Source organism: Heterocephalus glaber, unplaced genomic scaffold (genome assembly GCF_053883595.1).
Source record: "Heterocephalus glaber isolate CG9 unplaced genomic scaffold, H.glaber_assembly_v1.0 deba00001795, whole genome shotgun sequence".
Taxonomy (NCBI): domain Eukaryota; kingdom Metazoa; phylum Chordata; class Mammalia; order Rodentia; family Bathyergidae; genus Heterocephalus; species Heterocephalus glaber.
In genome coordinates this window covers 1,605,598-1,632,962 of record NW_028258476.1, presented here as the reverse complement: position 1 = coordinate 1,632,962, position 27,365 = coordinate 1,605,598, and the positions used below count along the sequence as shown (strand labels likewise).

General features: G+C 45.9%; 1 protein-coding gene and 1 long non-coding RNA gene across 16 annotated transcripts in view; one reads left to right on the top strand and one right to left on the bottom strand.

The window, feature by feature from the left end:
* The window catches only part of Arhgef11 (Rho guanine nucleotide exchange factor 11), a 118,085-nt gene extending 104,784 nt beyond the window's left edge, over nucleotides 1–13,301 (bottom strand). For 4 of the 15 annotated variants that reach the window (XM_087203409.1, XM_087203411.1, XM_087203412.1 and 1 more), the window contains exon 1: nucleotides 12,949–13,300. In XM_087203409.1, the coding sequence (XP_087059535.1) occupies nucleotides 12,949–13,073 (125 nt within the window). In that variant the 5' untranslated portion in view covers nucleotides 13,074–13,300. Of the gene's footprint in view, nucleotides 1–5; nucleotides 8,703–12,031 lie in introns of those variants that run through there. The other 11 variants (XM_021249360.2, XM_021249361.2, XM_087203421.1 and 8 more) reach the window with 5 other exon arrangements.
* Nucleotides 13,302–13,574: 273 nt separating this feature from the next.
* LOC110347029 (uncharacterized) lies at nucleotides 13,575–16,709 on the top strand. The gene is made up of 3 exons (XR_002391363.2): nucleotides 13,575–13,763; nucleotides 13,936–14,029; nucleotides 16,415–16,709. It is a non-coding gene; the product is annotated as an uncharacterized LOC110347029 (long non-coding RNA).
* The last annotated feature ends 10,656 nt before the right edge of the window (nucleotides 16,710–27,365 follow it).

Sequence of the window (27,365 nt, the reverse complement as noted above, 5' to 3'; positions counted from 1 at the left end):
CTTACCTTCAGGACTAGCAAAGGAATGCGTCCCCAGGCAGAAGCAGAAGTGTAGTTACAGCTTCAGTGTAGAGAGCTCAGGGAAAACTGCCATGTCTTCTGGGCCTCTGGTGGCTTAATTAAGGATCTTAAGGCCTGGAGTGATGTTTAGGAAACCCTCTGGCCCGGGAATTGCCAGGCCCTGCACTGAACCTACCATTATCTCTGACCCGCATCTACAGCTCAGACACAGGGCCACTGGTCTGGAGATTCTAGGGGGATTTCCCACTGATTCACAGGGCAAAAAGAAAAGCAGAGGAAGAGGAAGAGATAGACACTCAGGCACTCCTGGAAACCCAGCTGTGTGGCTTCTGAACCCGATTTCAAGGGAACAGACACAGGCCCTCGGGCAGAACCCCAGCGCAGCATGGGACCCCACTGCCACCTCTGAGCTCAGGAACCACAGGTAGCTGTGTGGGTCACCACAGGGTAGAATGATAAACCACTCCATGCAAGGGTGCTCTAGAGATGGGGCTCTTTCAATGCAGTAACACATTCCAGAGACCCTTGACACCAGGAAATTCAGAACCTGGGATCAGTTTGCGGAATCATTTTAGGAAACTTACTCAAAACAGTATAACCCCTGATATGTAAGTTTTGGAACAGTTAACAATGAAAATTTTGTTACCAGAACACACAGCTAATTAAGAGCACAGATGTCATAATGCAGTGGCTTTCAAAGTGTGGGATGCTGGCTGTCAGTCTCACTGAGGAAGCTGACAAAAATGCATATTCTCAGGCCCAGATTTCCACCCAAACTTACTAAATCAGAACTTTTTGGGGGGAGGGGTCAGCAATTCCTGTTGTAATGAGCTTTCTAGGTGATTCTGATGTGCGCTGAGATTAAGAACCTTTGACCTAGGTAAACACAGTCCTACCTTGGAAAAATAAAACTCAAAGTCCTACTGACAGGAACCAGGAACGGTGCTTATTTTCCTGGTTTCTGACTGACTTTCACAGAAGAGACTATCACCATTTCCTCACCTCTTCTCACTCTGACCCACTGCAAACCGGCTCCTCTTCTCATCATTATGGGCCAGAAATCACTCACGGAGGCCCTGGACGCCCCCCTACTTACGATATCCAGACATTTCTCTGTCCTTGACTTCTGGGAGCATGGAACTGTTAGCTACTCGTGCCCTTCATTTCTAAGATTTCACACTGCCCTGACTTTTTTTCCCCTCTGTGACGTGTGACTCCCTGCCAGTCTCCTGGAGGATCCTTTTCCTGACCTTTAACTATAATATAGTAAGCTGGGCCAGGTGGCACATGCCTGCAATCCTAGCACCTGGGAGGATGAGGCAGGAGGATCCTTGAGTTCCACACCAGTCGGAACTACATAGCAAGACCCTGTCTCAAGAAACCACAAACAAAACAAAACCAAAAGTAAATAAAAGTGATATAGTGATGAAGCTTAATTGGGTTGGGAGAGGCCTGGGGAATTAGTGAAACACACTTCTGGGTGTGTCTGGGATGGTCACGAGGTGCGACCTCCAGGACTGTATATGGTTCCCCATCCCTTCCTCTCTGGCGCTGTTCCCTGCTCCCTTCCTGGCTGCTGGGAACCAGCTTTGCTATGCCATGTTCTCCTACCATGGCGCTCCTGCCGTGGAGCCTGCCAACCATGAAATGGATCCTCTGAAATCACAAGCCCTACACCTCTCCTCCTTTAAGTTGTGCGTGCTGGGTGATGTGGGCTAATACAGTGCCTCTCAGGATCCGGCCCCAGCCCTCTCCTCTTCTATGCCTGTCCCAGACAGTCTTTTGCTCCCACTGCTCTGTCCAGATGCTGAGCTGCCACTGAGATTCTTTATCCCAGAACATGCTCCTCACTTTCTGTAGCCTGGGTCTCCCACAAATATTTCAAATCAATATGGCTAAAAAGGATGCTGATCCATCTCATCCTTCAATTGTATTCGCTACATTCTTTCGCACTGAATAATACTTCCCAGCAAAGCCAAGAATAAGAGTTCTCTTTACCTCTTTATTCCTCCCTCTCCTTATAAACAACCACTTATCCGCAAACCCTCATTTTTCTCCATCTCTGAAGTGTCACTCATCACAGGAGAGGCCACACTCACTTCTTCTTTTTTTTTTTTTTTTTTTTGGGTACCGGGGATCGAACTTAGGACCTTGCGCTTGCGAGGCAGGCAGCGGAACCACTGAGCTAAATCCCCAGCCCACACTCACTTCTTAACCAGTTTACAACAATGGTCTCCTAACCCATTTTCCCTCACTGCACTCTTTTGTTCTGTTAACCCAGTGTTTACACTGCAGCCAGGGTGATTTTGTTTCGGTAAGCACTTATGTGAGCCAGGCTTGATGGCAAGGCCTATAATCCCACGACTCAGGAGGCTGAGGCAAGAGAACCACAATTTGAGGCCAACCTGGGCTACACATAAGGCAGCGGTGGCAAACTTATGGCACATGTGCTGAAGGGGGCTGTCTGTTATCACTGAAAGCTCTAAAAGGCTTGCCATCACTGACAGAGAGTTCAGAGACCCTGTGTCAAACAGCAGCAGCAGCAACAACGAAAACCTGATGTCAACCCCTGCTGAAAATCTCACAATGGTCTTCCACTGCCCTCAGGAGAAGTCCAAAACCCCTAACTTAGAGGTTCATGGTCCTTGGGTGATTTAATTAACTGTTCCTTGGGCTCACAAAGACGCATAGCTACTTTAACTCTTACTCCAATGAGCTTTTTCTTGCCTCAGGCTCCTCCTGCACCTGCTGCTCTCTCTGCCTGGACTTTCCCTCTCTCCTGCCCAGCTCCGATCTTTGGCCTCCATTTCAAGGTCCCTCCCTCCTGGAAACCTCTTTCAGATGTTCCGACCATGCACTCTGATCATGGAAGCTCAAGTGCTGTCATACAATTCCTGGTGACTTCTGTGTCCCTCAACAAAACCACAAGTTCTTGAAGGGATGGAACATAACTCATTTACCTTGAGTCCAAACGTGTGGCGTCACAGCATGTGAACATCTGTTAAGTGGATCAACCTTATTTGAGGCATAGCATGAAGGTTCCTAAACCTGAAACCCTGTATGCGGGAACACACGAACCCTAGTGGTTTTTCCCCTCGCCTCTAGGGCTCAGAGAAGAGGGTCTGTGGTTCTAGCCTCAAACAAGGTCCCATTCACACAGCTATTCAGCGCACTCTCTTCAGCACCCTCCCCCAGAACAACAGTGGCCTTTCTCTGAGGCAGGAGTCTCTCTGAGGGAAGCTTCTGAGGGCCCTGCTCTGGGAAATGAATGGGGCCAGGCTGGGGCAGGCAGGACAATAGCAGGGTGGGCCCAGTGCCCTCAGACCCCTTCGGGGAAAGGCAGCCCGGAAACCCAGCCGCCAGTGGGGAAATCCCCAGAACTCCCAGGCGCTGAAGGCAACAAGGCTGCTCTGTCCCTTGGAAGAAACACCCAGTGCCCAAGACCTAGCACCCAAGAGAAAGGGGAAGCCTTGGCCTCGGCTCCTGGCAGCAGCGTGCAGAGCTGCTTTCTTGAAACCTCTTAGCTGGGCAATATCAAGAGTGAGCTACAGTTCAAGTACGGAAACCCTGCATAAAGAGAATACCTCATAGAAAGAGAACTACACTGGCCGCTAGAGAAAGGCTTAGAAAACCAGCACTGCTATTGAACCCTGACTAATAAGATGAGATTCAATAACCAGACAAGACTTGAGAAAAGGGGAACAGCAAGGCCACTTATTTCAATGGCCTACCATGTGCTAGAATATTTATATAAATTCTGCTAGAACTTTTATATAAATTATTTTATATAAACAAAACATAATAGAGTCAAACTGCTATACTCGCGTGCCAAAGGAAGGCTGAGTAATATAAACGTGTAGTCTTCTGGTGTTAACCAGAAAAGGCTTCCTTGAAGGAAGTAAGGCTAAAGGATTGAGGGGAGACAGAAAACACTGACACAAAGGTGTGGAGAGGATGATGTGGCCCAGAAAACAGGTCGGTTTTCTGAAGCAGGGAGGTAGGGGCAGTAATAACATCTGCAATTAGCAAGATGTAGGCTGAGCTGAAGAAAGAAGTCGTGAATCCCAAGAAGGCATCTGGGGCTGGAAAGCAAAGACACCATGGGTTTCGAGCAAAGCAAGGATGTGCCTTGGCCTGAGATTTTAGGCACCTAATTTTTAACCACTGTCCTGTGTTTGTTCACTATGTCCCCAGAGCCATGCCTGTCGGTCCTCAGCGGAGAATCAGCACAGGGCTGTGGGTAACCCAAACATGTGTCTTCCAGTGGCAGCTGAGGAGAACTCAGGGGTCTGGGGTCCTTGCCAAACCAAATGCCTCAACAACAGTGACCCTTATGCTTGGCACGATAGAATGCACAAAATACTTTTACAGAAATCTTCCTGATTGCAGGTAGTTAATGGCTTGAATGGGGGCTCACACGCTTAAAGTCCAGTATTTTCTTTATTATGATACTAGAATGGTTTCTAAATTCTTGGAGTTTGGTCTGTTATGTGGGAATGGAGTATCACTGATGAATCAGATCCATCAAATATACCCTGATCATCTCGAATCATGGCCCAAATTCCTAAAAGCTCTCCTAGAAGAGATTCTCCTTCCCCTCTTTGCACTGAAGACCTCTAACACTACTTGGTAAAAATGGCCTAACCTAATATTCTTAGAAGATAGTATCATTCAATATGCTGCATTAAGAAAATCACTGGGTACCAGTGGGAAACAAAATGGCTTTTAATGAAAATCCTATTCTATTAATAACACCTTTCCCCTCATCAACCAGTCTCAAACTCTTGCGAATCAAGTTCGATTCAGCCCTAACATATGTTGTGGATTCTGCTCTTAAATGTCTTCTGAATCCTGCCTCTCCTCCTCGTTCCCGCTATAAACACCGCGATCCAGACATTCACCACCTTTTGCCAAGACTGCGACAAAACCTCCTGGCTGGCCTTCCAGACCTCAAGCTCTCTTCCAGGCTCCATACTGATCAACAGAATTCTTTTTGAACACTGGTTTTTAAATCACCCTGCAATACACAAACCTCTACTTTCTTCCTTTTTCCTACCGCGTAGTCTGAATACCTTTGTCCCCTACCATGCCCACTTTGTCAGCGTAATCTCTCTCTGCTCTACAAGGCCAACAGTCTTGCCATTTCCAGCCCTTGCCACGCTTGGCCCTACTCTAGCTTCCCTCAAGTGGTTCCTGTTTGAGTCCCCCACCCCCAAGAGTATCTACCCTCCCTGGCTATTCTCTTCCATCTTTTCTAAATGCACCTTCTTGCTATACATACAGATTATATATTCAGCAATTTAGGGTTTTTTCTTTTATTGTTTTGTGTTGTTTCATTGATAACGTTTCCCAACAAGAATGCAAGTGCCACATTCCTGTATGTTATCTACCAGAACACCAAGAACTGAACATGGAGCCCATTTGATAAAAACTTTCAGTCCAATCAACTGACCACCAAGGCTACCAGATTGGTTTCCTGAGTGATGTTAGGCCAAGCCATTACTGGGGACTATAGATTTTATCACACAACACTGTAGTTGTTGTTCCCCAAATACTGGAGACAAAGAAGAAAGGGCTGGGAACCAAGATGCTGAAAGGACTTCATTCCAGCTTTTCAAGGTCTTTCCTCACACATGCATGTGTTAAGTTACTGTTCTTTAGAATGTGGAGGAAAATCTTGAAGAAGTAAATAAAGACAACAAGAGGGATACTATAACTTTAGGGCCCACACTGAAGTCAGAATTAAAGACAGTAACTTGTAATTTTATTAGTTAGTTGTGGTTTTGTCCTACCTCATGCCCACCTTGTAAATTTCCACTGGGTCTTATAGTTTCATCCCACTTTGTACCCACCTCACCACATGGCCTTGCTGTATAAAACATCTTTGAAAAGTGGGGTGGGCGGGCAACCCACTTTCGGGTCGCCCTTCTGTCTCTCTTAGGCAGGAGCTTTTTTTCTCCCAATAAATTTTTCCTACTCAAAAAAAAAAAAAAAAGAATTAAAGACAGTAAGATGGTCTTCAATGTAGTGAAGGAAAGTTTGGCGTCCAAAAGGACTTGTAATTGTTAAGCTCATGGAACCACCTTGCAGAGACCCTCGGAGATGGGAGCGATGCCAAACTATCTTTACTGTGTTTGGACTCAAGAGGCAGGCGCAAGGCGATTCCTTCAGGTCCTATCAGACTCCTGTCATTTTCCTCTCAAATCTACCCAGTTTTTTTTTTATTTGTTTTGTTGTTTTTTCAGTACCAAAAATCTGTGGTGTTTTAGACCTTAAAAATACTTTCCAAATTCTATCTCAATTCTATTGGGGGCTACAGACTTCCCAGCTCCCCCAAGTCTCCTCATCCCTGTACTTCCACTTCCCTCTCATCGGGCAGCTCTGTTCATTGGTCTTTTTAAATTTTCATTCTCACTGGTTTTCAGGAAAGCCGGATGATTAAAAAAAAAGTTCTGGCTTGATGAAAGAAAGGTCTTCTGTTTCCAGAGGACCAACCAATGTAACAGCTAGCTAGGAAGAGTCCAATCTGAAGAGACTTCAGCCTAACCACTTCACTGTCCCAGTAAGGACGCTGAGGTCTGGAGCAGGTAAGGACCTTTCGTTCCAAGCTCACTCACTCAGCTGGCGGCCAAGCTGGTCCAGCACCCAGATCTATTGATGCAGACACCAATGTCTGTATTTTGAACTCAAACCCTCATTCACAAGAAATCTAACATAGCTTTTAAAGATGCCCCCCAGACCCGAAACATTTCAGCCCGTCTGCTGTACGGGTGGGGGTGACCTTGGATGCCCTTGAAGGTCTGTGCTTAGGTCTTTTCCCAATATGGTGATTAAGAAAAGAAGGAAGAACGCACAGTCCACAGGGAAAAGCTTCCAAGCCACATTGTAAATCTTCCAATTAAGTTTTAAAAACAATAAACCAATAAAGTATATTTAATGGCAATGCCACTGTGAAGATGTGAAGCAGACTCAGTCAGTATAGATTAAAATAACATGTTTTATACAAGGTTACAGTTAACAAATCCTTTCACACATACATAAGAATCCTAGATCCAAATAAAACAAAACAAACAAACAAAAAAACCCTTAGATCTAGTAAGGAACACTGTCCAAACTTCCAAACTCCATAGTTTCCAAACTCTACTCCATAGAGAAATATTCCTCGTTTTTCTTTATACTCATGTGGAGATTAGGTATGTGCCCTGCACAAAATCTTTTATTTCTGGTGAACTCAGTCATTTTTATTTTTTGTCTATGCTCCTGAACAGGAGAACAGAGCTCTGCCTGCCAGTATTTTCACTCTGAAAAAAAAGCTTTAAAAATTTATTAAGCAAAGAGTGTGCTACTAGAAATGTTTTTGAGTATGTGAAGTTAAGCTGAGCCTGCTTCTGCTCTATAACGGTGATTAATCTCCAACTGTTTCATTTGCAAATCCACTGCCATCTCTCATCTCAGCCTTAGATGGGAATAAGAATATATTCTGAAAGACTCAAGATCTAACCTTTGTAGCTTTATATCCCTGTCACCCTTCAACCTAGACAGAAGCTCAGCTAATGCCTGGGGATTGTCTCAGAGCTCAACAGAGACCAGAATCCAGGTGGGAAGAGACCCTGACAGGGAACAGTTGGTGGGTCTGGATTTATTTTGAATTAGGAAAGTCATATGGTCCTATGAGAAAGAATGGCCAGAGATCACAAAATAAATCCTTTCTGGAGCTCAGGATGTAGCTCAGCGGTAGAGCACTTGCCTAGCATGCATCAGGCCCTGGGTTCAATTCCAGGACACCCACCCCTCCACGCTGGCCACTAAGTAAATGACATATAGGTGAATGAAGGTGAGCAGTCTCTCCCATTTATCAAATTCCTGGGAAGGAAATTCAATCACTTTTGTCTTCTCACAGTCTTCAGTATCATCTTCCAATGATGACCACTGGAAAAGTATTTCTTCTTTCTAACCTTTTGTTTTTTGAGACAGGGTCTCACTTTGTAGTTCAGGCTGGCCCTGAACTCACTATGTAGCCCAGGCCGGCCTTGAACTCTGGGCAATCCTCCTGCCCCTGCCTCCCTAGTGCTGGCATTACAGGTGTGTGCCACCACACCTGGCTTCCTTCTTTCTAACCTTGTGTACTTTGGTAACAATAAAGCCTGGTCTATGTATCTGTATGGCCAGGGATTTAGCTCAGTGGTTCCGGCACCTGCCTCGCAAGTGCAAGGTCCCGAGTTTGATCCCCGGTACCAAAGAAAAGGACAGTATTTGTGAACTGAAAAGTATCTTATGTGAATGAGCTGCTACCACTTCACACACGGTGAAGCAGAGGAGGCAGGTGACTTGCCAAAGGTCAATGGGAAAGCCAGGGCTCACACCAGGAACTTTTGGTTTAACTTTGGTAACACTTCTCTGGTTTGGGGCTAACGTGAGCTAACTCTGTGAAGAGGAAAACTGTTTCATGGAAACAAACTCCTGAGCCATCTGGCCATCTTAGAAACATTTGCCATGGGGAACTAGGCAAACAGATATAGATGGCCTAGCACAACTCATGCTTTCTGTGAAAATAATTCAGTACTAGAAAATAACCTCTGTACCAGAAAAAATTTGTTTAGGAACTTGGAGGGGGCTGGGGATTGAACTCAGGGTATACTAGGCAAGCACTCTACCCGAAAACTCTTCAGCCTAGAAACTCTTTAAAAAACATATATATGTATAACATATATATATACATATATAACATATATATATAAATATATGCTAAGTTGTCCATGTAGAAAACCTAAAAAAGACATTAAGAGCTACACATCAGCTACACATTAGCTCATCTTTCAGTAACAATTTATTAACACCAAAAGATAAACATTAGTTGCAAATACTGCATGCTTTATATGGCCCTAGGAGTCAATACCCAACAGGAGGAAAGGGGCAAAAGACTGCCAAATAGGTATTCCAAAGTCTTCTTGAAGTGACCCCAAAAGCATAGTCCTCCACGCTGTTGCTTGTCTTCTGGAAACTACATATCACCTGAGAAACCTTCTCTAGTTGACTTTATTTTGACTACATTTGAAATTAACACATGAATGTTGAAACAACCTGAAATGGAAGAGTTTACACTTGATGATGTGTTCACTCATCCTAACATCATTTGTCAAATATTTTGGAGCACTTATTCCCTACAAAGCACTAAGCTGGGCACACAGGATGATGATGATGATAATGATAATAAAAATAATAATGATAAGAGTAATAAAAAAGCAAACCAAATACAAGCCTTGGTTTCACAGAACTTAAGAGACTAGCGTTGCTTTTACAGTATGTCGTCTCTGGGGATCTTACTGTGTTGCTTAGGTCCCCAATTAGACTGTGTACTCTTCATGAGCCAGATCCATATATTTTAATTTTAAAACATTCTTATGTAGGGCCGGGGATTTACCTCAGTGGTTTCGCCACCTGCTGCGCAAGTGCCAGGACCCCAGTTCGATCCCTGGTACCAAAACAAAACCAAAACCAAAACCAAAAAACATTCTTATGTAGCCAGGTGTGGTGATGCCTGCATGTGATCCCAGCACTTGGGAAGCTGAGGCAGGAAGACTGCCGTTAGTTCCAGGTCAGCCTGAGCTACACTGTGAGTTCAAGGCCAGACTGAACTACATAGCAAGACGCTGTCTCAAAAAACAAACCAAAAATCAAAAACAGTCTTAAAGCATGTTACATGAGACTGTACACAGCAAACTGATAAGCTAAACAAGACTAGTTTCCCTCACTCCATAATCTGCAGTATTTCCCTCCAATCAGTCCCTCCAGGATAGCATAAAACCGTGAATTATTTAAAATTCTAGAGCAGTGGTGGTGAACCTATGGCACGGGCGCTGCAGTGGGCTGTCTGTTATCACTGAAAGCTCCAAAAGGTTCGCCAGCTCTGTTCTAGGGTGTCAAAAGGTCCAACAGAATGAGCCTGTAGCTAAGGGAGCACAGTACCACCCAGGACAGCTAGCTGGAGATGCCCAGAAAGGGGCCTAGGTCCCAGAACTGATCCTCTGAGCAGGGAACAGAATCAGGCAGGGGTGAAGGCAAGGAAAGCCCTGATCCTGCAAAGCTATATAATCCCACAGGAGACAACAGTGCTTTAACTATTGAAATTACAGGTATGAAGTACAGGGAATACCTTGACTGCTGAAGAGCACCCTATCTACTGCTAGAAGAGCAAAAAGGCACCTCCCACAATCTACAGGGCGAGTCTGAGAACCTAGTTAGACAGGATGGGGCAATGGAAAGGGCCAGGGACCCAGAATCCAAAGAAAACCACGTTTCACTCCAGACTCTGACATTACTCAGTCAAGATGGCACTGGATAAACCAGGAATCCTCTCTTGAGACTGTTTCCACTTCTACAAAATGAGAATAATGACTTCAGATTTGTCTACCTCACAGAAACATCATAAAGCTCAAATGAGACAGAGTCTGAGATCTGTATCTATGAAGACATCCAAATTCCCAAAGAAGCATCTCACGTCAACTCAGGAACCCTCAAGGCCGCCACCGCTGCCACCGCCTCCTCCTCCTCCTTTTCGTTTTCTCTAACACTTGGGCCTCTATCTCCTCACAATTCCTGGTCACACTGACAGACAAAAAGGGGAGAAGGGCAGCCACGTACACCATTTTGACTCTGTGCTTTGACATGCCTCAGTAACCCCTTTCCCAGGGTCAAGGGAAAGAGGAAGAGGTCCAATCCAGTCCTACAACCTTTGGTTGGCCGCCTCCTCTTCTCCACTGCCAAGTCGGTTCCCTATCTGGGGACTGCTGAACAAATCTAAATGGGACCCTGAAGCAATATGGAGATTAATGTTCGAGAGAGATTACATGCATGTTATGTCACATTCTGCAGTCAAAAGGAAATTATTCTTAGCATGGATAACGAAAGGTTAATCGGACAGCGAGAGAACAATTGCTCTCAGGCAAATATTCTTCCCTATCTCTCCAATATTTTTTCCAGGACTGGCCCTTTCATTTGCTTGCTCAGTCCTCCAACCACCCACGTATTTAGTTAGGCTATGTACACACCTACAAAACACACCTCCCTCAGAGTCTCAAGGAGGGAAGGGTGGAGAAGCAGGAGGAAGGGAAAAGGCAGGCACCTTACAAAGTTGTAACAATCTTTTAGAGGAAAGAACTGCGACCACACTGTAATGCCGCCGATGACACGGGAGGCTGGGCTGGCTCCCAGAGGGAGGGGCATCATGTGCTCTGACTGAGGGCCAGCGCCTCTGCCCATCAGGCAGGCCTAAGAGCCCCAAACAACTGCTCCCAGCTCTAGGCAGAGTGAAGGCCCATTCTGCAGAATCAAGCTTATTAACAACAGTTTGGAAGAATATGCCCAGGGCAACAGCCATTTGGCAGATCTAAACTCAAACTCTAAGCTTGGAGCATAGGAAATTCAAAGGCGACTGAAGCATATTAGTCAACGGCAAAAATACAGCCCTGTATGGGCGCAAAGGGCGTTTCTATCCCACCATTCAGGCCAAAAACATCCTCCTCATTCTAGAAAGGGGAGCTTCCCCATTACCAAGCCCCACCAACCAGCTTGGTGGAGGCCCACAGCCCTTCCAGGGCCCTTCCCCCAGCAGCTCCAATACCTAAAGCCCTTCCATTACCCACCCCTGCGAGCTCACATGACCAGGCTTGCTCCTGCCTCCCGGCCCTAGGCTGGCAAGTTGGGGATCCAAATTCAGCCTCTCGCCTGACAAGTCAAAAGCCACTGGAAGCATTTCTCCTTCCTTCCCCGCTCTGGCTTCGTAGCTTACTGCTTACGTTAAAAAGACACTGCACCAGGAGGTTTGTTTGAACATGGACACATACAGAGGCCACATAAACACATGCCAACAATCCTCAGTGATCAATGCTCCTACCTCACCAATTTCCACAGCCCACCCCGACTTTTTTTGTAACCCTTCATTAAAACGCAACACCCTCCTCCCAGCCCTTCCTTCAGTAAGTGGTGAAAAACCAAATTATTAGCACACCTACCTGTCTATACTCTGGGGTAACCTTACACTCATGGTTTCTCAGTGTCTTCACGGTTCCAGAATCTTGTGGCTTTGGTCTTGATTGGAATTGAATCCCTTGCAATTTTTAAGAAAGATGAGAGGAGGACCTCCTAACTTGCAGATTGAATCCTTTTTCTTCCAGCTCTCAGGACCCGGGCAACTGAAGCTCCATTCTACTTCTACCAATTAACATGGTCTCCTTCCTCAGCCCCCTTTCCCCTCCCCCTTCTTGAAAGAGGAAAAACTATGACCTCTTGGAAACCAAAATCCCAACCACAAATCTCTTCAAGGTTAGCACTATGCGCTAAAAAAATGAATCACAAAAAGAACGTGCCTTCAAAATATCAGTCTTAACTGTAAAACACAGATAAAAACCATCCTTTTAATCCAGTTTTCCCAGCTGTCCTTCTGTTGGCAATGGAGCCTCAAGCTCCAAACGGGGTGGGGTGGGGGAATAATTCTCTGGTCTTCAATGCTTAAAATGACAAGAGCAGGTAATATGTTCAAGAAAGCGAATCAGAAAAAAAAAATTGAATAAATCCGAAATGGCACTTGGAAAAAAATCTTCCAGCTGATCCGCACGGTAAAAAAAATAAATAAATAAAACCATACAATAGTATGTACACAACAGCACTCCTCCCAGGTTCAGTGCAACCTCGGGAAACAAAATCTGTGGATTTTTAAAAAAAAAAAGCTTTTACATTAAAGAGTTAAAGGTTTTGAAATTCTGAAATGAGCCATTCACACCAAAAAAAAAAAAAAAAAAAAAAAATCACAGAACACCTGAAATGCAGTGGTTTTTTTACCTTTAAAATGAGAGCATTCGCCAAAACCAGAGAGAAGCTCTGAAAATATTCCCTGCTTTTTCCTTCAAACTCGCAGGTTTCCCACACCTACCCCAGCCTGGTTCTGAGCCCCAGACCTCGTTCGGCCTTTCTCCGACAGCCAATTTCCTGAGTTAGTTCTGCCGTTTCTCTCCTCCACATCCAGGCTCCGAAAGCCTCCCTCGCCTCAGCCTCCATGAACCGGGGTCCGCTCCCCTCGCTGGGCGCCTGGCCCGCACGGCGGCGCCGCTGCTCTCGGTGGGGACGACGCGCGCGGCTCCGCCAAGCCTGGTGGCGCCGGCTCAGGTGGGCTTCTTCTCGCCGCTCCGGCCCGGCCGCCCGGCCCCGCGCCCTCGGCCTCCGCGGCCCGGACGCAGCGCGGCTGCTGGAGGCGGGTCCGCCGGCGTCGCGGCCGCGCTCCCGCTTCCGGGCCCCTTCCCCCCGTCGCTGGCTGGCGCTGGCGCAGGCTCGGCCGGCCGCCCCCTCCCCGCTGCTCCGCGCCCGCCGCCGTCCGCTCCCTCCCCGCTGGCGGGCGGGGCCGCGCTCCTCCCCGGCTCCGCCCTCGCTCCGCCTCCCGCCTCGGCCGCCCCGCCCCTCCGCCCTCCGCGGCCGAGCGGCCTAGCTGGTCCGGCGCGCGGGTCTCCCCGCGAGGCCCGACCTTTGTTCCCGACCTGCCCGGCCGCGCCGTCCCGGGTGCGTCCCGCGTGCCTGCCCCGCCTCTCTCCTCACATTTTCCGGTCGCCGTGGCCCCTTTTCGGAGTCGGGAGTGCGGAGGCGGTTTCCTCGCGTGTCTGTGGCTGGGGGCCGCCCCTCGCGCCCCCCGGGTTCGGCGCGCACCTACTCTGCGGCTCGGCCGCCGCGCCTGAGTTCGGCGAAAGCCTTTCCAGGGCAAGTCTGTCCGTGACCCTCTCGGAGAGTCGCAGTTTCTAAATCTCTCGAAGTAACGCGGCTTTAGCCAGGAGGTCCCAAGCGTTAGGATTAAAAATAAAGATAAAAGGGGAATGGGGGGCTGGGGGAGGTGGACCTTGTGTTTGCACCTAGGTGAAACCTTCCTCTGCAGGCGGCGGTGTTTGCTTAGGGTCTCCCGCACCACCTGGATTGCCCGGAGAGCGATGTATGAGCTTGCAAATTTACACACAGACACACACACACAGGTAAGTTCTGAGTGGCCTTGCCTGTGTTGGGTGTGCTACGTGTGCAAGTAGCATTTATTCAGCGTATACTAGAAACAGGAGCTGCCCCTCAGTTGAATCAGGTACAGGTTGGCAAATAGACTTCCCTTCGACGGGGATCTTAAATTCTCCCGCAGGCCGGTGGAGTGCAGGCTTGGGCCCCAGAGCCGGCCCACGGTGGAAAATAAGTGGAGCCTAGTGGAAGATCTCCAGAGAGTTGGGAACACGCCGGCCTTCAGAGGGACTGTGGGACCCGGGCCTTTCCTCTCTGCTCCCTGGTGACGGGAGAGTGGTCTGCTCTGCCATGGGCTCCCACCACGATGCTCTTCCTTGCCACAGACGCAAAGCAATGAGGACTGAAACCTCCAAAACTAAGCCAAAAAATTTTTTCATCACCTTTTTTTTTTTTTTTTTGCTATACCGGAAATTGAACTTAGGATCTTCCTGCTGAGCTACACCCCCAACCAGATCTTTTTATTTTATTTTTTATTTTGAAACAGTCTTGCTGAATCGCTAAATTGGCCAGACTGGGCTTAAATTTTGGATCCTCCTGCCTCAGCCTCCTGGAATGCTGGGATTGCAAGTATTCATCACCACACTCAGCTAAAAGTCACTTTTAAGTGAAAGTTAATGGCTGTCTTAACTACAAAAGATACTTGTCAAAGATTGGTAGATTCAAACAGAAGTACAATACTTCCTTGATTGCAGTCCTTAAATCATGATACTCATTTTCCATCCCATTTACCAATGATGCAAAGGCTTTTAATGGACATTCAACTAACAAATTAACCCAAATTTACATCTGAAGCCGACTGGTCCTTTTTGAATGATTGGAAGGTGTAACAAAAGTTAAAACCCACCAAGGAGTTTCATTTAGACTGTAAAAACAGGTTTTAAAATGCTGCTTCCTAGCTTTTCAAGTGTGCAGACAAAAGTTTTTATAGTGGGTAATTTTTTTTAAAAATCGCAATGCTAGAACCATTTTCAACAATCCAGTTTCAAAATGGGTTCTCTTGTTTCTTTTGTTTTTTGTTTTTTGTTTTTTTGGTACTGGGGATCGAACTCAGGTCTTTGCGCTTGATTTCTCTTGTTTCTTTAGAAAAGCAGTAACTCTCACTCATAGACTTGAAGGCACAGATGTAGTGGGCTCTTTGGTTATGGTTTGTTTTTGGTTTTGGAAATAAGTGCTAGGTAGCAGATCTTGACAGTTATTTCTTGTAGAACATTGGGAAATAAAAATGGCCATTTCCTATGTGTTCAATACAGCGTCTCATTTTAGGCCTTTTCCAGGAGACTGCTAAATGACAGGGCAAAGATTTCATACTCATTCTTTCTGTGACTGCAAAGAATTACAAATTTGTAGCAATGAACAGATTTGTATTTGTGCAGTGGGTGGCATAACTATGAAGAAAATGAATGGCAACTGTGATGTTACCTTTGTTTCCTAGAAACTCCTCACATACTACATGTGACAGGTGACTTCTGACACAGTGTCCGAGTGACCATGCCAGGTCATTCATATGAGGAAAGCTTAGGTAATTATTTTGCTGTGGTTAAATACTATTCAGAGTGCCAGCGCTCACCTGTTTCACTCATGCTCAGCAATGTTGCACACTCCACCCTGAAGACCGCAGGGGTAGCTTTCCCAGGAGGAGTCAGTGGCCCACTTAAGTGAGAGGAAAAGAGATTGTGCACAAGATAGACTATGTATTAGTGTAGTAGTTGTTGATGAACAGGAAGAGGGCCGGGGATTTAGCTCAGTGGTTTTGCCGCCTGCTGCACAAGCGCAAGGACCCGAGTTCAATCCCTGGTACCAAAAAAAAAGAAAAGAAACAGCACTAAACTAAGAGTCCAAAGAACTAAGCTTGTTCTAGACTGTTTTTCTTACTAGCTTTGGACCTGCTGTTTGCAGGTTGTGAGTACTTAATAAGAGCAGGCCTGGGCTCTGTCAACTACAGTAGGCAGGAAAATCACAATTAAGGTTAGGAAGCGATACCTTGAATCAACATGGTCCTTGTAACTATCTCTGCAGGACTCTGCAGATGAATCCTTTCCCTCCGCCTACATCCTGTGTGGTAGGTGAGCACCAGCCCTTCCGGTCACTACAGTTAAGGAGACTGGCCCAAGAAGGTTTGGGGAGATTTGCCTAAAATCCCATGAACTGACAGACTGAGGCTAGGCTTCATACCTGATCATCTTTAAGCAATGAGAAGCAGAGGAAAAGGCAGGTCTGGTTGGCTTTCATTTTCTGGGAGGGATTCTAGAAACTCAGTATTTGACTAAATAGCCAGATTGATGCAGAACCGTGAGGGGGTTCACAGTTTAACTTCTACAGAAGCAACTTTTCTTTTTCTTTTTTTTTTTTAGTAGTGGGGATCGAACTTGGGTCCTTGTGCTTGAGCAGCAGCAGCAGCACCAGAAAAAAGAAGAAGAAGAGGAGGAGGAGGAGGAGGAGCAAGAAGAAGAAGGAGGAGAAGAAGAAGAAGAGGAAGAAGAAAGAAGAGGAGGAGGAAGCAGAAGAAGCAACTTTTCAATTGTGGGCAGAAATCCCAAGACCAAACTGGTTGTTTCTTCTAGAAAGATGACTCTTTAAGTTATTATCATTCTCCTTCCAGGGTGCTGTTCAGGGACAGGCCTGGCAAAATAAAACTGCTACTGGAGAGATTGTGCCTCTGTTTACTAGGGGTCATTTTGGTTTGGTGGGGGTTTTTTGGCACTGGAGATGGGACTTGGGACCCTGTGCTCGCGAGGCAGGCAGCGGAACCACTGAGCTAAATCCCTGGCCCTGGTTGTTTTGTTTTTGAAACAGAGTCTGGCTGAGTTATCCAGGCTAGCTTGGAGCTCTCTACACTCCTTTCTCAGCCTCCTGAGTAGCTGGGGTTACTGGCACATAACACTATACCTGGCTTTACTGGAGATCTTTTACTCTTTAAGCCTTCATCAATTTCAAAGATGATGTGGCAGACTTAAAGTATTTATTCCTCAGGTAAAACATTTTTATTGCTTTATTTTTTAGCTGAATTAGATTTTTCCAGAATACTTCTGGGTAGCAGGATAACCAATGCTAAAATCTCTGATACAGATTTCATTTCATTGTCACTCAGAATATTTTCATTCAACCTGTTGGGAATTCCCAATAAAATTTAAATGATAATACCCTGAACATATATAGTGCTACGAAAATACTTCTGTAGGCAAACTACGAGTAATCACCACTTGATCCCACCGCAACTTGTTGAAGTAGGTACTGTTGTTATCCCCATTTCCACGTTGTTGAAACAGAGGCACAGAGAGGTAAAGTGAGTTGTCCCAGTCACGGAGCCTGCGCCTGTGCTGACCACCAGCTGTCCCACTTCTGTTACAGGTCCAGGCACTGGAGGAATGAGAGAGCCAGAGAACAGTGCATGGGCAGATTCTCAGACAGACAGAGGAGCTGCCAGGCTGACCGAGGAGACTGGGGTGGATGGAATTAGGAGCAGTCCAGCGGCTCAGCATCGCAGCCCCTCCTCCTGAGTTCTTTTTCCCATGGTGCTGTGACCAGCACATTGTCTGTGCTGCTCTCAGTTCTTGACTCCTCTCTGTGTCCCTCAGTCATTTCCCCCAGAGAGGCCTCCCCTCCTCCCTCCTGAAGATCTCAAGGGCTTCTCACCTAACCCCTGCTGAGGAGAGGTGCGCATCGAGGCCAGGTGTAGCTTCAGCCTCACCTTCCTGTCTGTAGTTACCTTAGAAACCAGCTCTCCACTGACATACCCCCGGTGGCTGAGACGCACTGAATAGCAGTGGAGGTGCCAAGATAAATTGTGAGGAAAACGTGTGAAACAAAACCTGTTTTAGATGGAAGACTGATATTTTGGGAAGTTGGGTGTGTTTGTGTGTTTTTCTCCCTCCCAATAAGAAAAAGTTCCCAAGGTCAAATGTGAGAAGCAAAAAAGGTGAGATGCTATGTTAGTTGCTTTCCTATCTCTGGGACCAAATACTTGACACCCAAAACTTCAAGAAGGAGAGGTTTATTTTGGTTTGTGGTTTTCTCAGGATTCAGTCCTCGATTTTTTGGCTCAGCCCAGGGTTCACCAACTCCCAGGCAGAGGCTCCACGGTAGGAGGGACTGGGCGGAGGAGTGGCTCTCACCCTCACAGGGAGCGGAGAGCAGAGACAGTCTTCAAGGTCCCCTGGGCCAGGCCCCACCTCCAAACGACTTCCGGGCAACATTTTAGATCTGAACCCTAACAGACACCAGTAGGAAAATTTAAAAAACAAAAACTGCCCTAAACCTGCCTTGAAAATTGAAAAATGTCCTTAAATTGTTTTTTTAAATTTACAGACATTGGGCCGGGGATTTAGCTCAGTGGTTTCACCGCCTGCTGTGCAAGTGCAAGGACCAGAGTTCGATCCCCGATACAAAGAAAAAAAAAAAACAAATTTACAGACATACAATAAACTACACATATTTAAAATGTGCAATTTGATAAGTTTGAAACTTATGCCTGCATGAAACTGTCAGGAGAATGATGTATTTATTATCTTGCACAGTTTACTTTTGCTGCTTTCTAATTCTTCTCTTCTGGCCCTTCCCTCTGGAGACTCATTCCCCACTTCTGGTCCCCAGGTAATAACTGATCTGTTTTGTTGTTGCTGCTGTGGATTAGTTTGCATCTTCTAGAATTTTATATAAATCATATAATATGTACTTTTTTGGTATGACTTTTTTTTTTGGTACCAGGGATTGAACTCGGGACCTTGCACTTGCGAGGCAGGCACCAAAACCACCTAGCTAAATCCCCGGCCCGGTATGACTTTTTTACTCAACATAATTATTTTTAGATTCATCTATATCATTGAATATAGAGTATTTATTGCTGACTAGTATTTTAAAATTTCTAATTTCTGATTACTGTTAGAACATAGAACTATAATTATTTTTTATATTGATCTTGAATCTTGCAATCATGTAACCCACTTTTTAGTTCTAGGGAGTATTTTATAATAGATTCCTTCAACTTTTCTATATAAATTGATCATGTTCAAGCTGGGTGTGGGCATGCACATACGTAATTCCAGGATTTGGGAGGCCGAGGCAGGAGGATCGCTGAGAGTTGGAGGCCAGGCTGGGCTACATAGTGAGTTCAAAGCCAGCCTGGACTGTATAGCAAGATCCTGTCTCAAAAAAAAACCACAAAAGAACAAACAAACAAAATTCGAATACATCAATCATTTTGTATGAAAATAAAGGAAATATTTTATCCCTTTCATTTTAGTCTGCATTGTTTCATTTTTTTTCTCGTGTTATTTCACCAGCTTGAACCTCCAGTGCAAAGCTGATAGAACAGAAAAGCAGATATGCCTGCCTTCTTTCTTTTTTTTTTGTACCAGGGATCAAACTCAGGACCTTGGGTTTGCGAGGCAGGCACAGTGCCCCTGAGCTAAATCTTGGCCCTTGGCCCACCTGTTTTATTTCTAATCTTAAGGGAAAAGCATTTTTTTCATCATTAAATGTGATGTATTTTATAGGTTTTTCACAGAGGCCTTCTTTCAGGTCATGGATGTGCCTTTCTATTCCTAGTTTACCTGGAGATTTTATCGCAAATACATACTCTATCAGATTCTTTTTCTATATCAGCTGACATGATCATATGGCCTTCCTTCTCCAGTCTATTGATGTGGTCGGTGAATTTTTAGTGTTGAACCAAACTTTATTTCTAGGGTAAACTCTACCTGTCATGATGTACTTACCTTATTATATATCATTTTGCTAAACTTTTGTTAAGCACTTTTATATCTATGGACAGAAGGGGTGTCACTCTGGAAGCTTTTGCTTTCTTGTGATGTCTGCCTGGTGTTTGGATAATGCTGGCCTCATACAGCAGGTTGTGAGGATCCTCGATTTCCAATTTTCTGGAATATTTGTGTGAAATTGGCATTATTTCTTAATATTCCAGTGAAGCCATTTGGACGGGGAGTTTTCTTTGTGGAAAAGTTTTAACTACAAGTTAATTCATTAATACATGTATATCTATTTGGATTATCTGTTTTTTCTTTGGTACCAGGGATCGAACTCTGGTCCTTGTGCTTGTGAGGCAGGCAGCAGAACCACTGAGCTAAATCCCCAGCTATCTGTTTTTTCTTGAATGAGCTCTCATAGATTCAGTCTTGCAAAGAATTTGTCTATTTCATCTAAGTTATTGAACATACTAGCATAAAGTTGTTTATAATATTCCTCTATTATTCTTTTAATATGTATAAACCTGATATTTCCTCTTTTATTCCTGATGTTGTGTTTGTAATTTTTTCTCCCACTCTAACTACAGATATATATATACTGGGGATCGAACTTGGGACCTTATGCTTGTGAGGCAGGTGGCAGAACCACTGAGCTACATCCCCAGCCCCAGAGCCGTGGGTTTTTGAGATGCCCTCCCTGCACCCAAGGCCCTTGTTGTCTCCCCAGACTGGTCACTGTCCTTGCATCTGTTGGTAGGTGGGGAGTGTGTTTAGCCTTCTGGTCTCTGCTGGATGTAGGCTGCAAAGCAGAGGTTCAAGTAGACTGTTGGCCTAATGTCTTCCTCTCCAGGAATTGTCTTTGTCCGGAATCCATCAGTTGGTTACTCCTCACCCCTCTGCTCTGTGCTATGAAGAGCAAAATAGAGAGCTGCCTTGGAGTTGGTGGGGGGTGCTGTGTCAGGGCACCCTCCGTTACAGTGTGGGCCTGCTTGCTGGGGGGGGGGGGCGGGGTCTGCCTGTCTAGCCCAGGTCTGCTTGTGTGCATCTCTGGGCTCATTATTAACACACCCAACCTCTACAACCCCCAGTAAGTTGTAATGAGCACAGCTAGCCCTCCCAAAGATTCCCTGATTTTGGTTGGCCCTGCCATTTTTCGTAGAGGTGTGACAGCTCCCAATCAAACAGCTGGTTTTGCTCTGTCCTCTCATTGACTCACCACCCTGACAGCTAGAGGTGTCCTGCAGCCTTGCACCATTTGAACCACTCACAGACCTGCATTTGGGCCAATCAGCAGGCCCAAATTTGAACCAATCACAGAATTGCACTAGGAGCAATGACAGGCTTGCAGCTGCTCTAAGTAGCACTCCCTTCACACTTCTCCCTAAGTTAGTCTTAGAGGGCTCCCGCTGCTGTGCTGACCTCCCTGTGCTGCCATACAGGTCCTGTTAAAATAAAGACTCACTCCAAAGGTCCTGTAAATCTGCCCATGATTTCTCAGGTAGTATGAGCTCAGAATGTCCTATAAATCTACCCAGGATTATTGTCCTAAGTAATGTAGAGAGAGCAGTCACTTTAGCAATGAACCCTAGGGGCTGTTATCCCAGAAGAGTTCCAGAGACCAGCAGCCAGTGAAGATCAGCAACAGAGAGCAGCAGAGTGGACCCACGGGGTCTGGCATGAACTGACATTGAGCAGCGGCGGCTGGCAGCCCCCAACCAGCACCCAGCAGGGTCTCCTGATGGTGGCAGCTGGCGGAAGCAGAGACTGGAAGCCGGCTGCGTGACCAAAGGCAAAGCAGCATTACCTGTGTTGTCCAGCGACATCAGGGCCACTAGCAGAGCTGGACTTTGCCAGTTCATGATTTTTCTCTGAATTAAGCAAAAGAACCTTGAACTGATTGGCAACAGTAGTCAGCAGTCGCCGGCTGCAAGGCAGAGGGGCTCAGCAGAGGGAAAGCTGCTCACCTCAGGGTACCCAGGAAGCAGGGAGAAGGGAGGAGCTAGGGAGAGAGCTGCTTCCTCCTCACGAGGCCCCGACTCCCAACTGAGCAGTGTCACATGATCCAGGCACCTCCCTCCAGACCTAGACCATCTCACTGCCCTTCCTGCCTGGGGCCCAGTGTCTTGAGAATTGTTATGAAATATATTTTCTACGTTTTTTTAATTGTCCCAGTTAAAACAACTGAATCCAGTCCCTATTATTCCATCTTGGCCAGAAGCAGAAACTCTGTCTTTTCCCATTGGTAGAATTACATTTTAAAGGCAGACTGGTCACACTATCATTTTAGGAGGGAGGCTTTTTCAGTCTAATTTGGACTCTTTTTTGTGTTCCTCTCAACAGTAGGCATTTTATAACAATAACATGTACACATTCAGAGCATTTTAGGGTTCTTTCTCTTTTCTCTCTTCATTCGTTCTTGTTTTTTTCTTCCCATACTGGGGATTGAACCTAGGGTCTCATACGTGCTAAGCAAGCACTTTACCACTGAGCTACATAAGCATTTACTTTATTCATGACTTGTACTAAATTTTTTAAAAGATCAGTTGTACACTTACCCTTTGGGATATATCTTGGGGTGTACACAGCTTTAGCACCATCATTAAAGTTGTTTTCAAAAAAGAACAGAAAATTTAAAAATTAAAACAAGCCAGATATGATGGTGCACACCTGTGATCCCAGCACTCTGGGAGGCTGAGGCAGGAGGATTGCAAGTTTGAACCCAGCCTGGGCAACTTAGTGCCAGCAAGACCCCATCTCTTTGAAAGACCCCATCTCAAAGTAAAAAGTGAAGAACAAACAGCCTGGGGCTGTAGCTTAGGGAGAAGGCCCAGTTCAGTTTCCAATATTTCAAAAAAAGAAGGTTATATCCTGTGTTACACGTCCCAGTTAGGCAGTGTCAAGATGACATCAGTTTCTTGCTCGCTGTATGATCATAGTCTTGGGATGTGTTACAGGTGTGGCATTTGGCTTCTCTTTCTCTGGAGGCTTCAAAATCTGAAAGGAACAAGTGTTTCTCCACAAATCATCGTGGCACTTGTATCAAACTCTCCACAATAATTGGGTGCAGCATGCAGCATGACCAGCTGCCTCTTGCAAAATAATTCATTTCCATCTTTTTTTCTTTTTTTGGTACCGGGGATGGAACTTGGGTCCTTGTGCTTGCGCAGCAGGCATCAAAACCCACTGAGCTAAATCCCTGGCCCCCTCATTTCCATCTTTAAGCGCCCGATGGACTCAACATGAAGCTCCAGACTGGGCTGAGGGAAAAATTTTGCAATGAGTTCTACAGCAAATGTGAAGGGCACTCCTGTCATTTTACTCCAGCCTAATGGCCATATCCAATCCAGACCCAGAAGGTCACAAAGACAACCTTGTTCTGGCGTGTCGGGTGGTCACAGAGTTCTCCAGATCGGTTCCACAGGTGGAAGATCTGGTGAGAAGCTTCCATGACAGCCAAATATGTTCCCAGTGTGATGGCTGCCGTCAGGCGTGCGCTCAGTCTGTGGGAGTTTCCCGCAGTTTAATGTTGTATTTTCTTACATTCATCATAGTCCTTGGTTCCACTGATGCCAGCACATTCATTCCCTCTGAGAAGAAAAGAATTCTTGGGATATTTGATGTTGTAGGCTAGTATGACGCAGATAATCTCCAAGGACTGCTTCCCTCTGCCTACCTAGTCCCCAAGAAGCAGATGGTTGTTATCTGTTGGGAAACTCCTGTACTCAAGAAGTTGAAGCAAATCATAGTTTTGCCCATGTGTATCACCACATATTTGAAGTGGTGCTTTACCAGATCATCTAGCAGTCCCAGGTTCAATCCTCACTGCTGAAGAGAAAGAAGGAAAAGGGCAGGTGGAGTAGGGAGGAAGGAAAGAGAGAAGGAAGGGAGGGAGGGAGGGAAGGGGGAGGGAAGGAAGCCGTGAATCCAGTTGCTTCCTTGTGAACTTCAGCCCCAGGAAGTCAACCTGTTCACCTTCTCTGACCTTGCATGTGTGTGGCTGAGGACTCTGGGACAGGAACCCAAGCATGGAATTTAATATCACCACAAAGCCGTGGTCTGCTTGATTTCCCGTGACACTGTGTGCTCCTGACAGGCCTCGGCGCCCACTCCCCTTTCTCAGGAGCTGTTGCTTCACATGTCCCCTCCATTACCTTCTCACTCTCTTTTTGTATAAAAAAGATGAAGCCCTAACTCACCCCCATTACCCACCTCCACCCCTGAGCTTACTCTCTCCTTCTCCACTTCTCCACTTTATATTTTGTCCTCAAGTCTCAGCGAGGACTCAGTTGTGACAAAAATCATTTTGCCTCCTGTGTCTTCTGCCTCCCCTCCTTACTGTCTCTTTCCTCTCTCATGTTCAGGAATACCTTCCATTTACAAAGGACAAAAGCTTCTCACTTCAGCATCTCTTTCCTGCCAAGCACTGTGAAGAAGTATTTTAGGCTCCTCACCTCCACGCTCTTGCCTGGGTTTCCTCCTCGCTGTACTGCTGAGCTGCCCAGGGCCACCACCTGGCCAGATCCAGGAGGCACGGTTTTGTGACCGCCATTCTCCTTTGTGACATTCCACACTGTGCAGCACAGCTCTGTAGACAGCACCACACATTTCTGAAATGGAGGAACGAGTATAATATTTGGGGAGCATAGGGAGCTTGATCATTAGGGTTTAATCATTACTGGAGGAAGTTAGGTGTTCTGACCAGGCAGTCTGTGCGGGGGCCAGGAAGTGGGGAGAGCAGAGTGTCAGAGGAGAGAGGAGTCTGTGGGTTTGACTATGCCGGTCACTGGGGCAGGTAGTGAGCTGTAGAGGTAGATTCAGGTCAGACTGTTGAGAGTTTTTGTTTTTTTGAGACAGGACCTCTCATTGTAGTCTAGGCTGAACGCGAACTCGAGGTGATCCTCCTGCCTCAGCCTCCTGAGTGCTGGGATTATAGGCGTGTACACCTGGCTTTATTTAGAGTTGTATATGTGATTCGTGGAGTGAGGATTGGTTAGGAAAAGCGCTCTAAAGAAAATGAATCCTTACAGTAATGAAGACGAAAGTATTCAGAATCATCTTCCCACTGATGATAGAAGTGAAATGAATTAAATATTTAAAAAGCATAAGGAAGTAATAAAGATAGGAATATATAGGCCAGCATCTAGGAGAAGGTGAGAAGCCAGGAAGAGATGCCTTTCATTTCAAGCCATATTGGCCCTGAAGCCATTTCCTAGCTTTTAAACTAAACTGCACTTTCTTGTTTTTCTTTTCTTTTCTCTTTCTTTCTTTCTTTCTTTCTTTCTTTTTTTTTTTTTTTTGACACAGAGTCTTGCTATGTTGCTCAGGCTTGTCTGAATTTGTGTGCTCCAGTGATCCTCCTGCCTCAGCCTCCTGAGTAGCTAGGACCAAAGACTACCCCTAGATTGAGCTTCATGGTTTGTGACCATGTGAGGCTAAAACTGCAAGGGTCAAAGCCCAAGACCTTCCAGAGCTGAGGTGCTGACAGGCCACCTCCATTTAGAACTGAGTCTCTAGGGTGTATCTTTAGGTAAGGGTGAGCCAATCCAGTTCCATTAGGTTGGCCAGGAGATCCTCAACTTGAACTTATGTTGAAATGGCCAGATGTTTGGCAGAGTAAACTAAGATTCTAGGCCTCGAAATATTTATATAAACTAAAATCTTAGATCTGACGTTATTTGTAGAAATAAAATTTCAGATTTCATGTCCCATGAACAGATTAACAGGCACACAAAGAAATAAGACCCCAGTCCTTAAAATAGAAATCATCCTTAAAAGCTTCAATTATTGGGGTTATAAAGCACCTTAAAGCAGTCATGCTCACTATGTTCAAAAAAATTAAGCTTGAAGATTTCAGCATGAAACTGAAAACCACAGTGACAGATAAGATTTAAAAAGAAACAGAGTATGAATTTTTTTTTTTTGGTACTGGGGCTGGAACTCAGGTCCCTGCGCTTGCAAGGCAGGCGGTGGAACCACTGAGCTAAATCCCTGGCCCAAAAATGAAACAAATAGAAATTCTAGAACTTCAGGGACAAATTAATAACAGATGTGACTCAATCAGAAGATTGGCCAGAAAAAAACCTTTTTAGCCTACAGAAGGAGAAAGAAACATGGCAGATAGAGAGGGGGGAGTATGTTAGTCCATTTTTTTCTTCCTATTAGAAAAGAGCTGAGACTAAGAATAGAGGTTTACTTAGCTCACAGTTCTTGAGGCTGGAAAGTCCTAGAGCAGGGTACTGCCACCCAGTCAGGGTTGGTGACCCAGTAGCTCTTCTCTGCTCATTCATTTGGTTCAGTAATAATAATAGCTCCAATACGTATGTAGCTGTTTGCCTTGATACCAAGTGATCCATCTGACAGGTAGATTCCAGGGACTTGGGTACAACCAGTAAAGAATTGCAAGCAGACATTTAATGGTGAAAGAAAGAGCATTAGAAGATAACAGGAAGATGTGCTCTGGGCAGATCCGAGCCATCAGAAACAAAAATGGGGTGAACAGGGCCGGGGATTTAGCTCAGTGGTTCCAGCACCTGCCTTAAAAGCGCAAGGTCCCAAGTTCGATCCCCGGTACCAAAAAAAAAAAAAAAAAGGGATGAACAGAAAAGTGGTGCTGGGACGACAGGGAACTAAAAAGCACAGCACACAGATAAATCAGGCTTTTGGATTTTCAAAGATGTTCACCCCAGCCTAGGAGCCTCTCATTGAGTTTCTGGGTGAGGTTGACAGGAATGATTGACAGGGTGCTGAGTCATCTCAGGGGCTTCCGGCAGACATTCCTGTCCCAGAGTTCATTCTGATTAAATTCTGAACCTGAACCTTTCATGGGGTGGAGAAAAGGTTACTGAGGTCAGGCCACAGGATCTATGTGTGCTCTGGCCTGCAGAGAGAGATCCAGGGTCTTTGTCATTTCATTTTCTGCTTCTCTCAGAACACTGGGAAGAGGATTGGCCCGGAGGTACAGGCCTGTGATCCCAGCACTCAGGAAGCTGAGGCAGGAGGATTGTCATGAGTTTGAGGCCAGCCCTCAGTATGCAGTGAATTCAAGGCCTGTGGGGACTACACAGTGAGACTCTGTGTCAAACAAACAAACAGCCCTGAGATGTAAGACTTCTCTGGGGCATTTAGAATAAATTTCCAACTCTGCCCACAGTCAACGTGACACTGCAGTGAGGCTCACCCTTCCTCCCCAGCCTCATTTCATGCCTCTTCTCCTGAGTGTTGCCTGGCTCTGCTCATGGTTGTCTCCCTGCTGTCTTTCGTGCCTCTGCCTAAATTCTGTCTCTCAGAGAGGCCTATCGTGATTCCAAATTGGCCTCTCCTGCCGCTTCTCCTCCAGTCTCCATGGATGTGTCTGGCCTGGCTTTTCCTGGAGCACACTGGCTCATGAGGGCCGATGATAAATTTCCAGGAATTTTCACACCGGAGATGTCACATTGGTAGCTTGAAGTTAGCGATAGTGGAGGTATTTACACTGTGAAAATTGTCAAACAGTTCTCCCACCGCTCTGTTTGTTTGCTTCACAGCACTTGATCACAGTTTGAGATTCTGTCTAAACTTCTATTGTCAGATTATAATATTCGCATACTGTTTGTGGTACAAG